General features: G+C 33.5%; 1 protein-coding gene and 1 non-coding gene across 2 annotated transcripts in view; both read right to left on the reverse strand.

Annotated features, from left to right (window-relative positions):
- The window catches only part of KPNA4 (karyopherin subunit alpha 4), a 60,178-nt gene that overhangs the window by 9,303 nt on the left and 38,581 nt on the right, over positions 1–12,294 (reverse strand). The window contains exons 9-13 of the mRNA XM_045539573.1: positions 11,182–11,351; positions 11,046–11,090; positions 8,523–8,654; positions 4,190–4,318; positions 2,671–2,775 (exon numbers count right to left, since the gene is read on the reverse strand). Of these exons, the coding sequence (XP_045395529.1) occupies positions 2,671–2,775; positions 4,190–4,318; positions 8,523–8,654; positions 11,046–11,090; positions 11,182–11,351 (581 nt within the window). The remainder of the gene's footprint in view (positions 1–2,670; positions 2,776–4,189; positions 4,319–8,522; positions 8,655–11,045; positions 11,091–11,181; positions 11,352–12,294) is intronic.
- Positions 3,616–3,968, reverse strand: LOC123630981. Its single transcript, XR_006732896.1, has one exon. It is a non-coding gene; the product is annotated as a small Cajal body-specific RNA 7 (non-coding RNA).

Raw genomic sequence — 12,294 nt, forward strand, 5'->3', positions numbered from 1 at the left:
TTTTTTAAAGATAGAATATTGCTCTGTCGCCCTGGGTAGAATGCAGGGGCATCATCGTAGCTCACTGCAACATCAAACTCCTGGGCTCAAGTGATCTTCCTGCCTCAGCCTCTCGAGTAGCTGGGACTACAGGCACATGCCACAATGCCCAGCTAATTTTTCTATTTTTTGTAGAAATGGGACCTTGTTCTTGCTCAGGCTAGTCTCAAATTCCTGATTTCAAGTGATCCTCCTGTCTCAGCCTCCCTGAGTGCCAGGATTACAGGCGTGAGCCACTGCACCCGGCCTATAAAGTACTATTTAACAGCAAAACACTGAAGACATCTCAAATGTATAGTACAGCCATACAATGCAGTACTATGTAGGGAAAAAAAACAAGGAATAAGGAAGCTCTCTATATAGTGCTATAGGAATGACATTATTTTAAGGACATCATTGATGGAATATACGCTAAAGGCCAAAAAAAAAAAAAAAAAACCTCAAGGAAATCTTAAAAGTACATTCAGTAGCCATGTTGTTAGTGATAATACCTTGTTATTTTGATATATTTTAATATGTATTTATACATAAAATATATATTTATATCTCATGCTGAGAATCAGCAGGGTTTTTTGTCTTTAGTATATATATCATCAATGATGTACTTAAAAATAATGTATACTGATATATATCTATAGCTCTATATATCAACATATTAATTTATTAATATAAGGCAAACAAGTAATTATGTTCATGTTTTTAGGAAGATTTTTAGCATAAGAGAAAAGCAATGAAAATATAAAAGAAAAAAGAAAAAAATCCTGTTATAATAAATATCCAGTAATATTGGATAGCTTCCTTTCATTCATGATTCATTTCTTACAAATTCTCATGTCCTTGAACTCATTATCCTTCATTATAAAAATACCTATCATTTATTTTGTTTTCTCAGGCCAAGAAATAAGGACAACCTTGAACGATAATCATCCCTATACCTAAACTATGATCCTTAAATACCATTCCCTATAAAAAGGAATCAAGATACCCTAGAAAAGTAGTTAATTCCAAGTCTACGTCAGAAAACATACAAGATAAGCCTGGAAATCATGTCACATCTCAAAGGTAGAAATCTCAAAAACTACTGGGTGACATAACAAAGATACAGGCACCAACTTTAAGAGGTTCCCACTGGTTAGGGACAACTTAAATTTCAAAAAGGGTAACAACTAAGCTGGGCATGGTGGCTAATGCCTGTAATCCCACCACTTTGGGAGGCTGAGGCAGGAGGATTGCTTGAGGACAGGAGTTTGAGACCAGCCTAGGCAACATAGCAAGACCCCATCTCTAAAAAAAAAAAAAAAAGTAAAAATAAATTAGCTAGGTGTGGTAACACCTGCCTGTAGTCCCAGCTACTCAGGAGGCTGAGAATTCTGAGGATTGATTGAGCTCAGGACTTTGAGGCTGCAGCAAGCTATGATCATGCCACTGCACTCCAGCCTGTGTGATAGAGCGAGACCCTGTCTCAAAAAAATAAAAAAAAAATTAAAAAAAAAGGAACAACTAAATGAACTAAAACTTGCAAGATATATTTAAAAATTAATAATTTCCTAATAACACTAAAAAATTCCACTCTGGTCTCCTTTTAAGGTTGTTAGGGATCCATGTCATTCTAAAATATGACTGATGAGGAAAAGAATTAAGCATTTATCTTGCCTTCCCTGTATAAACTATATTTCAGAGTAACCAATACCTGATAAAGAAAAATCTATTTACTGAAGAATCATGGCCAATACATAAAGAATGACAGAATTAGAAAGTCATCATTTTGCAACTACTGGTAAAACAAGGGATCCAGGCAATGATCACCAATGACTACTTAAAAACTCTAAGTGAAAGACTGACGGATTACCTTATAATCATCAGCTGGAATAGCCTGATGACACCTGAAATCACTCATCAATCTTAATATTACTAGATGTAAGACAAACATATGGCAAGTGTCTCCCGATGTGAATCATTAAGTACAGAGTCCTGCATGAAGTATTTATTTATTCTTGCCTAAAAAGCTAAACTAGATCTACAAATTTATAGCACATGTGGGAGAACATATGACACAAGGATAAACTTTCTTTTAATTACAGATCAGTGTTCAGAAAAAATTCTCATGCTATGACCGTGACATTGTAAACTGTTTTCCCCAAATGTTAATATAAACATGAGAGATGATATGGCACACAATTAATAGCATATTTATTTGCTATTTGATTTTGGGCCATTTATTTGTCTATACCAGTTTCTTCATCTGTTGAATGGGGATAATCCCTAACTTTATAGGCTTATATTATTAAATGAGTTAATATATGTACAGTGCTTAGAATAATATGCAAGCATTTATTACCAGTAGTAATAATATAAATTTTTACTAAGTCCCAGGATAATGGCAATTTTGGTAAAAGAATGATCCAGAAAAAGGGCCAGGGCTCTCCACTCCCAAGTTTCTTGTATATACTTATTTTTACTTGTTTCTTTTACTTCTGGGTTCAAAAATCTTAATATTAATATTATTTTACTATAGTATTCATGTTACTGTATAGGTTCTAATTAAATAAACAGAAAAGTATACATTCACATAATTTGTTAGATTTAAATTCTTTTCTCCTTACTGAGATACATACAAGATGATTGTCTTACCTTATCCAAAAGGTGTATTATCATTGGTACAAGATTGGCATCAATTACTGCCTGAACCTGCTGCTGATTTCCTGCGGTGATGTTAGAGAGGAACCACACTGCTTCCTGCAGAACAAGACCCTTTCAATATTTCTCATTAAAAAATAAAATCTACATCTGAACTAGGAAAAAAAGCATTCACTAAACTGACCAAAGGAGTTTATTATGGAATAAGTTCCATAATAAAAATCTTAGAAATCTCAATTCCTCTACACTCCTTTTCCATATTTACTTTGGATAAATTGCAAATGAGCCTAATCTAAGCCACAATGAATTAACTCTTCAAAAGAATTCTTGAAACCAATGCTCCCAAACAGTATGACTCAAAAGAAGCTTGGCTAAACAAATACTAAAGAATCGATGAGTTATAATACAAATACAAATCCTAAAACTGTTGTAAGTGCCCTTCCCTCACATATGTTTTACTCACCATTCTATTATGATTAAAAGCCCTAGCCAAAGTAGATAAATTTCAATTATCCGCAATTTATGGAGATATAAAAATGAAATAGTGGGTTGTTTTAGTATACTTATTTATAATAGTCATTCACTGCAACATGTTTCTCAAGAAAAAGTGGAACTAGATGTTTGATTGCTTTTAATGGTCTACCTTAATGATCTTTTTATGTTACCTTTTACACCACAGTAGTGCTACTTTTGACAAGATGGTGGTGGTCCTAGGTGTTTTACAAGTTTCATAGATAATAAATGCATACTGAAACCACAGCATTAAATAGGACAAAAATATCTACTTAACATCCTATGTAGGCTATTATAATTTACAAAACAATAAACTTAGTAAATTTATCCATTTACTAAAGGGAAACATTTTCTCTATTTTTAAAAACTAGTAAACAAGTTTTACTACAAAAAATATTAGTATTAGCTAATGTACACTAGGCTCTTTTGGATCAGATCACGGGACCATGTTTAATGGACCTGTTAGAGATTTTAGGGTGCTGGGCTAGTTAGGTGAGCTGTTCTTGGGTTATAATCATCGGCAATGTTGTAATCAACAACCCATGTTATCTCTACAACAGCCTCAGATGCACTCCAATATCAGCATCACCTGTCAGTGCCCCCTTTCCATAGCCACCACAAGCACACACACATGCGCACACATACACACACTATAAATACACACACACTGTACTAAGTATGCATAAAATATCAACTTAGAAGAATTACTAAACATACATATTAAAAAATTCCAGTCACACGACATTCAAAACCCAAATATCTCTATTTCATCATTTCCAAGAGAGCCAAAACAGCACCTTACAATTGATTTGTTTTATATATGAAAAAACCATACTAACCCATGTTATAAAGAAATATTTTATTTTCTCTAGATGTCTAAATGACAATTTAATATTAATGTAATAATCAATATTACAGACACTTCCAAGACCCTAATTTTACAAATGAAAACTGCTAATATTTTGTATACTATTTATTAAGTAGTATTTAAAATACTTACTTTATTAATTTTCTCTTTGGGATGTGTCAGGAGTGCTGGGAAATGTGAAAGAGCATCACAGTTCAGAACTACTTGTGTTTGCTCATCAGTTCCAGTAACAATGTTGCCTACAGCTCTAAGTGCAGCAGTCTGAAATGTAAAAAGATTTAATGAGATGTTGTTCTATGTGAAATACCCCTTATTAAAAGGTTATGTTAGGCAGGTTATGAAAGATAAATGCATCCATTAACTCATTCTTCCATTCCAACAAACCTATCCTTTTCAAGCACTTAGTAATCAGGCACTGACCTAGGAACACAGGTGTGAAGAGGACAGTCACAAGTTCCAACTCTTATAGAACTTCCATTATTGTGAGAAAAGAGTCGATAAATAAATAAAAAGGGCAATCTTAGATAGTAATTGGTGCCATAAAGAAAATAAGACAGTACTTTTATATTTAGTGTTTAAAAAAATTAAAAACAAAACATAGTTTCTTCCAGGAAAGCAGAAACCTACTACATATGAGAGCTCACATATGAATTTGAATTATCAATTATTTTTCTGTGGTTTTAATTAGGTCATTTTCTGTTAAGTGGAATTTGCCTATTTCATATAAATGGAATAAAAAAGTATTTGGCCTTTTGTGTCTAGCTTCTTTCACTTAGCATGTTGTTACAGTTTATGTTATGGCACATATTAGTACTTCATTCCTTTTCATGGCCAGATAATATTCCACTACAGAAATTTTTATGTATTTTAAATTTATATTTACCCACTCATTAGTTGATAAGACATTTAGACTGTTTCCACTTTTGGGCTACTATAAATAATGCTGCTATGAATATTTGCATACAAATTTTTGTGTGGATCTGTGTTTTCCGTTCTCTTGGGTATACACCTAGGAGTGGAATTGCTGGTTCCTGCTGTAACTTTATGTTTAACTTCTTCAGGTACTGCCAAACTGTATTCCAAAGTAGCTGTACCATTTTACGTTCCTATCAGCAGTGTATGAGGACTCTGATTTCTCCAGATCCTTGTCAACATTTGTTATTGTCTTTCTAATTATAGCCAGCCTGATGGGTGTGAAGTGGTATCTCACTGTGGCTTTGATTTGCATTTCCTTAATGACTAATGATGCTGAGCATCTTTTCATGAGCTTAATGACTATCTGTGTGTCTTCTTTGGAAAACTGTCTATTCAAATCTTTTGCCTATTTTTAAATTGATTCGTCTTTTTGAATTGTAAGAGCTCTTTATTTATTTTGGACATAAGTCCCTTTGCAGATATATTATTTGCAAATACACATCATTCTCTCTTCCATTTTGTGGGTTATTTTTTCACTTTCCTGATGGTGCCTTTTGATGCACAAATTTTTAATTTTGGTCAAGTCCAATTTATCAATTTTTTCCCCTTTGGTTGTTTGTGCTTGTGGTGTCGTATCTTAGAAAACACTGTCTAATCTAAGGAAATAAAAATTTGTGCCTATATTTTCTTCTAAGAGGGTTTATATTTTTAGCTCTTACATTTAGGTGTTTGACCCATTTTGAGTTTTTATATATGGTATGAGGTAGGGGTCCAAATTCATATTACATATGTGAATATTCAATAATCCTAGACCATTTGTTGAAAAGACTATTCTTTCCTGAAGGAATTGGCTTGGCACTCTTACTGAAAATCAATTGATCATAAATGTATGAGTTTATTTCTGGACTCTTTATTCTATTTCATTGATCTACATGTCTATCCTTATGCTAGTTATCACAAAACCTTATTTACTACTGTAGTTTTGTGGTAAATTTTGAAAGTGAGAAGCCTCAAACTTTGTTCTTTTATGAGATAATTTTGGCTATTTCTGGATCCCTTGTATGTCCATATGGATTTTAAGATCAGTTTTTTTTTTTTTTTTTTTGAGACAGAGTCTCACTCTGTTGCCCAAGCTAGAGTGCCATGGCATCAGCCTAGCTCACAGCAACCTCAAACTCCTGGGCTCAAGCAATCCTCCTGCCTCAGCCTTCCGAGTAGCTGGGACTACAAGCATGTGCTACCATGCCTGGCTAATTTTTTCTGTATATTTTTAGCTGTCCATATAATTTCTTTCTATTTTTAGTAGATACGGGGTCTTGCTCTTGCTCAGGCTGGTCTCGAACTCCTGAGCTCAAAGGATCCACCCGCCTCGGCCTCCCAGAGTGCTAGGATTACAGGCGTGAGCCACCGCGCTTGGCCTTTAAGATCAGTTTTTAAACTGCTAAAAAGGCACCTGGGATTTTAATAGGGATTGCATTTAAAGTGTAGATCAACTTGGGGAGCACTACCATCCTAACAATATTAGACAATCCATGAATATGGATATCTTTCCATTTATTTAGGTCTTCCAATTTCTTTCAACGATGTTTTATAGTAACCCAGCTTCTTTAACAAATAAATTTAAAAGAAGAAAGAAAAAAGAATAAAGGAGAAGAAAGTTGTAGAGTAACAGATACTTAAAATATATAACAACCAGATGGCTCGTGTGGACTGTGGATATCAATTTGGTCAAACTGTGAAAAAAATAATGAAGCAATAAGTAAAATCTGGATACTTAACTGGACATTTAACACTAAAGTTTTTAAAAGTGCACTGGATATGTGGTTACGCTAAAAAAAAATAGCCTTACATTTTAGAAATGGAAGCTGCATGACATGATATCTGGAATTTGCGTCAAAATAATTTGGGGAGTAGGGGTATAGAGAAAACCTACATAGGGGTTCATTACACTATTTTATTTTCTTAAATTATGGCATGAAAGTTGAAAAATTTAATAGAATCTACATTAGATACCAGGAAAAGTTCAGAACTTTCCTTGAGCACTGGCTACAGGTAAATTCCAAGCCTTATATTCTCATTGAAGTTCAGTATTAAAACTGAAGATGCATTCTGAAAAATCAAAAACAAAATAGAAACCAAAAATCTATACTAAGACATAAGTACCACATTAAAGAAATGCAAACTTAATGATAAACATATAATAAGAATATTTAAAATTAGTTACAAATACCCCTCAATGAAAAACTATTCTATTAACCAATTCTTTCTGAATTTAGCTAAGTTTTCTTCTTTCTTTAAAGTGCTTTAATTTTTAAGGTGTTGGGTCTCTATTCTAACCGCATATCACTTCCACCTCAAGAGATTTTAAAGCTCAGGTTTCTAGGAAATATACCAAATTTACAAAATCTCTAAAGGTTAGCAAGGGAAATTAAAAAAATATTTTTCTTTAAGCTCCACACGGTTGATTTTGATGTCCAGCCATAGTTGAGAAACAGTGACTCTGGCTAACAGTTTTTCCTTGTGCTATTACTGTATTTTGTAGACTCTAAACATTATCAGATTAAAATATACTACTTACCTCAGAAAGGTAGGGAGAGCTTTCTGCATGGGCCTTTACCACTATAGTTTGATAGTTAATGCTTAAAATACTTGTGTGAACTTCTTACCCTCTCTTTTTGGCTCTTTCTAGATGCAGGTTCTTTGGGATAAATGTTATGTGGAAGAATTTCAAAATAATAAAAGAAAAAAGTTAAATATAAAATGTTTGAACAATTGAAAAGGATTAATTTAGGAAGCTCCTAAGCAGCAAGTTTTAGTACAAAGGCTTTTATCTCAGTACCAGTGAAGCTAAGGGTTAACTGAACTTCCCAAGTAATTAAAAAAAAAAAAAAAAAGCTGGGAGTGGAGGGAGAGTAGAAGAGTAAAAGAGGAGGAAGAAAAATAAAATTGTCTATACTTGTTATAGATGCCATCCAAGTTGCTACAGTGAATTTCCCTGGTCTACAGTAGAAATCAGTAATCTACAACGGAGTCTCTTTGGTTTTATTTTTTGGCAGGGGAAAGGGAGTTCTTGTTAAACTGTAGTACTCTTACCTCACTTTCTTCATTTTTAAAATGAGGGCTAAAATAACTCATTCTTTAGATCATAAATATGTTGTTATGCTAAGAATACATTTATTTATTTAATCAATCAATTAATTTTTTTTTTTTGAGACAGAGTCTCGCTCTATTGCCCAGACTAGAGCGCAGTGGCATCAACATAGCTCACTTCAACCTCAAATTCCTGGGTACAAGAGTGTGCCACCATGCCTGGCTAATTTTTCCATTTTTTTGCAGAGAATGGGTCTCGCTCTTGCTCAGGCTGGTCTCAAACTCCTGGCCTCAAGCAATCCTCCCATCTTGGCCTCCCAAAGTGCTAGGATTACAGGTGTGAGCCACCATACCCAGCCAAGAACATACTTTCAACTGTTGAAATTGTACACCTTTGAATGCCATCCTTAAAGCAATTAATGGTAAGAAATACTTATGATTTTATCAAGAACAAACTTACCTGAACTTTAACTTCTTGGTGGCTGAGCAGAGGAACCAAATGAGGAACTATTCCAGAGTCTATTACCATCTGTATCTGTTCATTGCCAGCATCAGTAAGGTAAGAGAGGGCCCAGACTGTATCTACCAATATCTAATGAGTAAAATAAAAATTTAAATGGCCTTGAATATTTTCTCATTTTAGTAATTCTTAACCATACAACCAATCTAAGATTGTTCTATTGCCTTCTTTCTTCACTCATCTAAATTCACTGGAATCTTGATCTCTATTATAGTAAACATTACCATCTATAAATGTCTGTATTGAGTATATCCATCTTTTAGTGATATTCAGGATATTTAGGTCCCAAACCTAGATAAGTATCCAATCTCCATTCGCTAAGGTACACACACACTAACATAGCACATAAAATAGAAGAAAAAGACATTCTCCTTCCTAAAGGTTGAGGGATAATAGGTCCAAGCACATTGTGGCTAATGTATGTAACTGGAAAGACTGTATGTATCCAACATGCACAGTGGTTCAAAACATCTTGGCTACATGGATATATTCCAGGAGCTCTTTAGAATCATGACTACTATGCAGGTATGCCTACAGCATACCCTAGTATTAGTATTATAGTAGTTTAAACCAATGTTAAGTTTAAAACACCCAAGAAGCTCCTAAAAGGAGGAAACCAGCACTTTGCCATTGGTTCCTTCAGAAATTCAAGAAAGCTCTCAGGATATTTTTAATGTAAAAAGAAGACATCCAATTAAAGAATTCACACAAATAAAGTGGGATCAACATATGTGAAACAGTTAAACTTCAAGTTGCAAATATAACCAGTTCTTTTTCTGGTGTATCAACATATGCTAAAATTTGTTGACACAGGTAAAAAATGTCAAGTTACTTGCTCAGGAGGACATAAAAACTAGATACATTTTTTAAAAAGGCCCAGTGCTAAATATGTCAAAAGATGCTCAGATCAAAATCACAATTCAAACTGAACTAGATCTCATATATACTTTTACATCAAAGTTTATATTCTATGGCAAGCTTACTAATTACAATTACAACATTGACAACTATGTCAATGTTTCACTTATGATTTGTGGAAGCGGTTCTTTCTAATTTTTTGTTTTCAATGTCTTTGATGGCCTGATTTAAGAACTTGCTGCTAAGTGTTTACCTAGGAGACTCTGTTTTTAGTAGACATTATTTTTTAGTAAGCAATATTATTTATTAAACATGTTACTAAAAAGAACAATGCAAACTGGCTTGAGAAATTCTTCAGGATATATCAAAAACAAGAAAAATGGAGTCTAATCTCATCTAGATTGGGGTAAACAGGTGGAAAGAACACAACATATCTCTGAATAAAGTCAACCAAGATGTCTGGTTTTCCAGTAGAGGGATAAACTTTGAGATTAATCTTTCTTGAAAATCATTTAAACGCAAAACACTGAAATTTATAATTTAATCAAAGAACTTGGCTATAAGAAGCCAAAACTAAAAACTGCTTATTTTTTAAAGATCCTAGACTATTTGGAGCTAAAAAAAAAAAAAAACAAAAAAATCTTTAGAGCAGAGCTCCTGTTCATCTAGAATTCTGTATATTGTCATCAATTGACATAGTACCATTCTAACTTTAATTTGTTCCATAAGCTTTACAGAGATTCCTGCAAAAAGATATAACTGTAGAAACTATAAAGAAACAAAATAGCTCATCAAATACCGCTCACCATATCAAACTGTTCTTAAAGAACCACACAAAAGTTCCTGATTGTTGCCATACATTTAATTCATGTGATTTCCCTTACCCTAGTTTCTGTAACACACTAAAGGCTAGCCTGTCTTTTATAAGCAGTTAGGGCAGTTTTCCACCTCATTTATACTCCCTAAGTTGCCTTTTTCTTTGCCATCTGTGTTAGTAAGAATAAGCAAAATATATTTGTTATGTTTAAAATCTTGTCTGCACTGATTTTTTTTCTTGTCTGGATAATCAAGAGTTAGTTACCTTGATGAATGAAGCCAATACAAAAGTTGGAGTAAAAAATGGAATTAAAGAGCAACTGATATGATTTGGTATATGTATATGAAGACAAATCCATGTACATAAGCACAAATGTTTCCCTTTTTCATCATCCAAAAGACAAAAATATCACTATGTGTATGTGCTCTCATTGGCCAAGTTGTCAAAACGAGCTTTCATAAAAAGCTCATGAACAATCAAAAGACGTGATGTTAGTGACAGAGATAACTGGCAACTTTAAAAACTTTCAATGTGAGTTTTCACAATACTTACATACATACCTGTCACTGCCCAGACCAAAATAACAGATACACTTGCTTTCTTCACCAAAATTGTATTTTGTGATATAGGTAAACACAGAGTAAATATAAAAATGCCAAATATGTATTACAGCTCTTGAAGTGGAAAAATCTGATAGAAAGTACCCTGACAGGATGTCTTAGTATAACATTTTCTCCCCTGAACATACACATATACATACAAATATATGATGGCAAGCATTCACTCACATTTACGTCTGTGTGATGAATTAAAACACAAAGGGCCGGAAGAATCTGAGGAGAGAAATATATAGATTTTAAAACATAAATAGACAAAAAACCACACATAATTGTACCTATTTTACCTTTTTAAAAACTTATTTACCTCCTGAATGGTTTCCATTGGTGGTGGTGGGTCTTTGTGGCGACATAAGTTGACCATAACCCAAGTAACATTTCTTAAAAATGTTATAGGAATAGATGGACTTATGAAGGAAAGTAAAGGTTTCACAACTCCAAGACTTATGACATAATCTCTACACTGGGGCCCATCACCTGTAGAAAGATGGATTTATTACTTCAATAAGATATACCAACCATAAGCATTTTTAGAAAACATAAAGCACTGGGTACAATATGCTGCTTCTGTATTTTAACCAGATACACTGTTTAGTTTTATATAAAAGTTTTAGGTAATAACTACTAAGCTCACATTCAAGGTCTTTGAGCCATGAGAAGCAACATAAGGTGCCAGTGTATTTTTTTGCACATTATTCATATCTTCAGCTTTATAAGTTGCTCACTTATAAAATGTTTTTATGTCATCTAAACTCTGGAAGCCTACGAATTTTTAAAAAATATTTTGTGAGCAGAGAACTGTTGCTTTTTTCTTTCTCTCTCAATGGTACCCTCAGTTTATCAAACTTTCATGCAATGAAAAAGATATTAATGAGAAAATGAATTTGAACAACTTATATTTATGATCCAATATCAGAGCATCAAAAGAATATGAACCATAGATTACTCTATACACTCAGAAAACTATGTCAGAAAAAAAGGAGAACCCACAGTCTTAGAGAGTTTGTTCCCAATGTGATTTTGACCTGCAGCTCAGATCTACTGAAGCAGAAACTCCATGGTTCTGGGACTTTATTTTAAAAATCCTCCATGTGATTCTCATAGCATTCTAAAGTTTGAGAACCTACGCTGTAGAGAACTGCCAAACAATTTCTGTATCTGCAGTGTCACTGTAATTTCCAGTGTGAAGCCATGCTGAAAAGTATTACCATAAGTGAAAACATTATCCCTTGCACTACAATATTTGGAGATAAAATGCTTGTTCTTTTTGCATTATGTATTCTAATTAACTCTAGAATATCACTGGGATCAAAAGCTAAATGTAAAGATGCTGTACAATAGTTCTAAATCCAAAGGAGTGAGAAACTCTGGATATAGAAACAATAGCATTCCTTATGCTCGAGCATCATGGTACCAAAAG

This window comes from Lemur catta, chromosome 1 (genome assembly GCF_020740605.2).
Source record: "Lemur catta isolate mLemCat1 chromosome 1, mLemCat1.pri, whole genome shotgun sequence".
In the NCBI taxonomy this organism is placed as follows: domain Eukaryota; kingdom Metazoa; phylum Chordata; class Mammalia; order Primates; family Lemuridae; genus Lemur; species Lemur catta.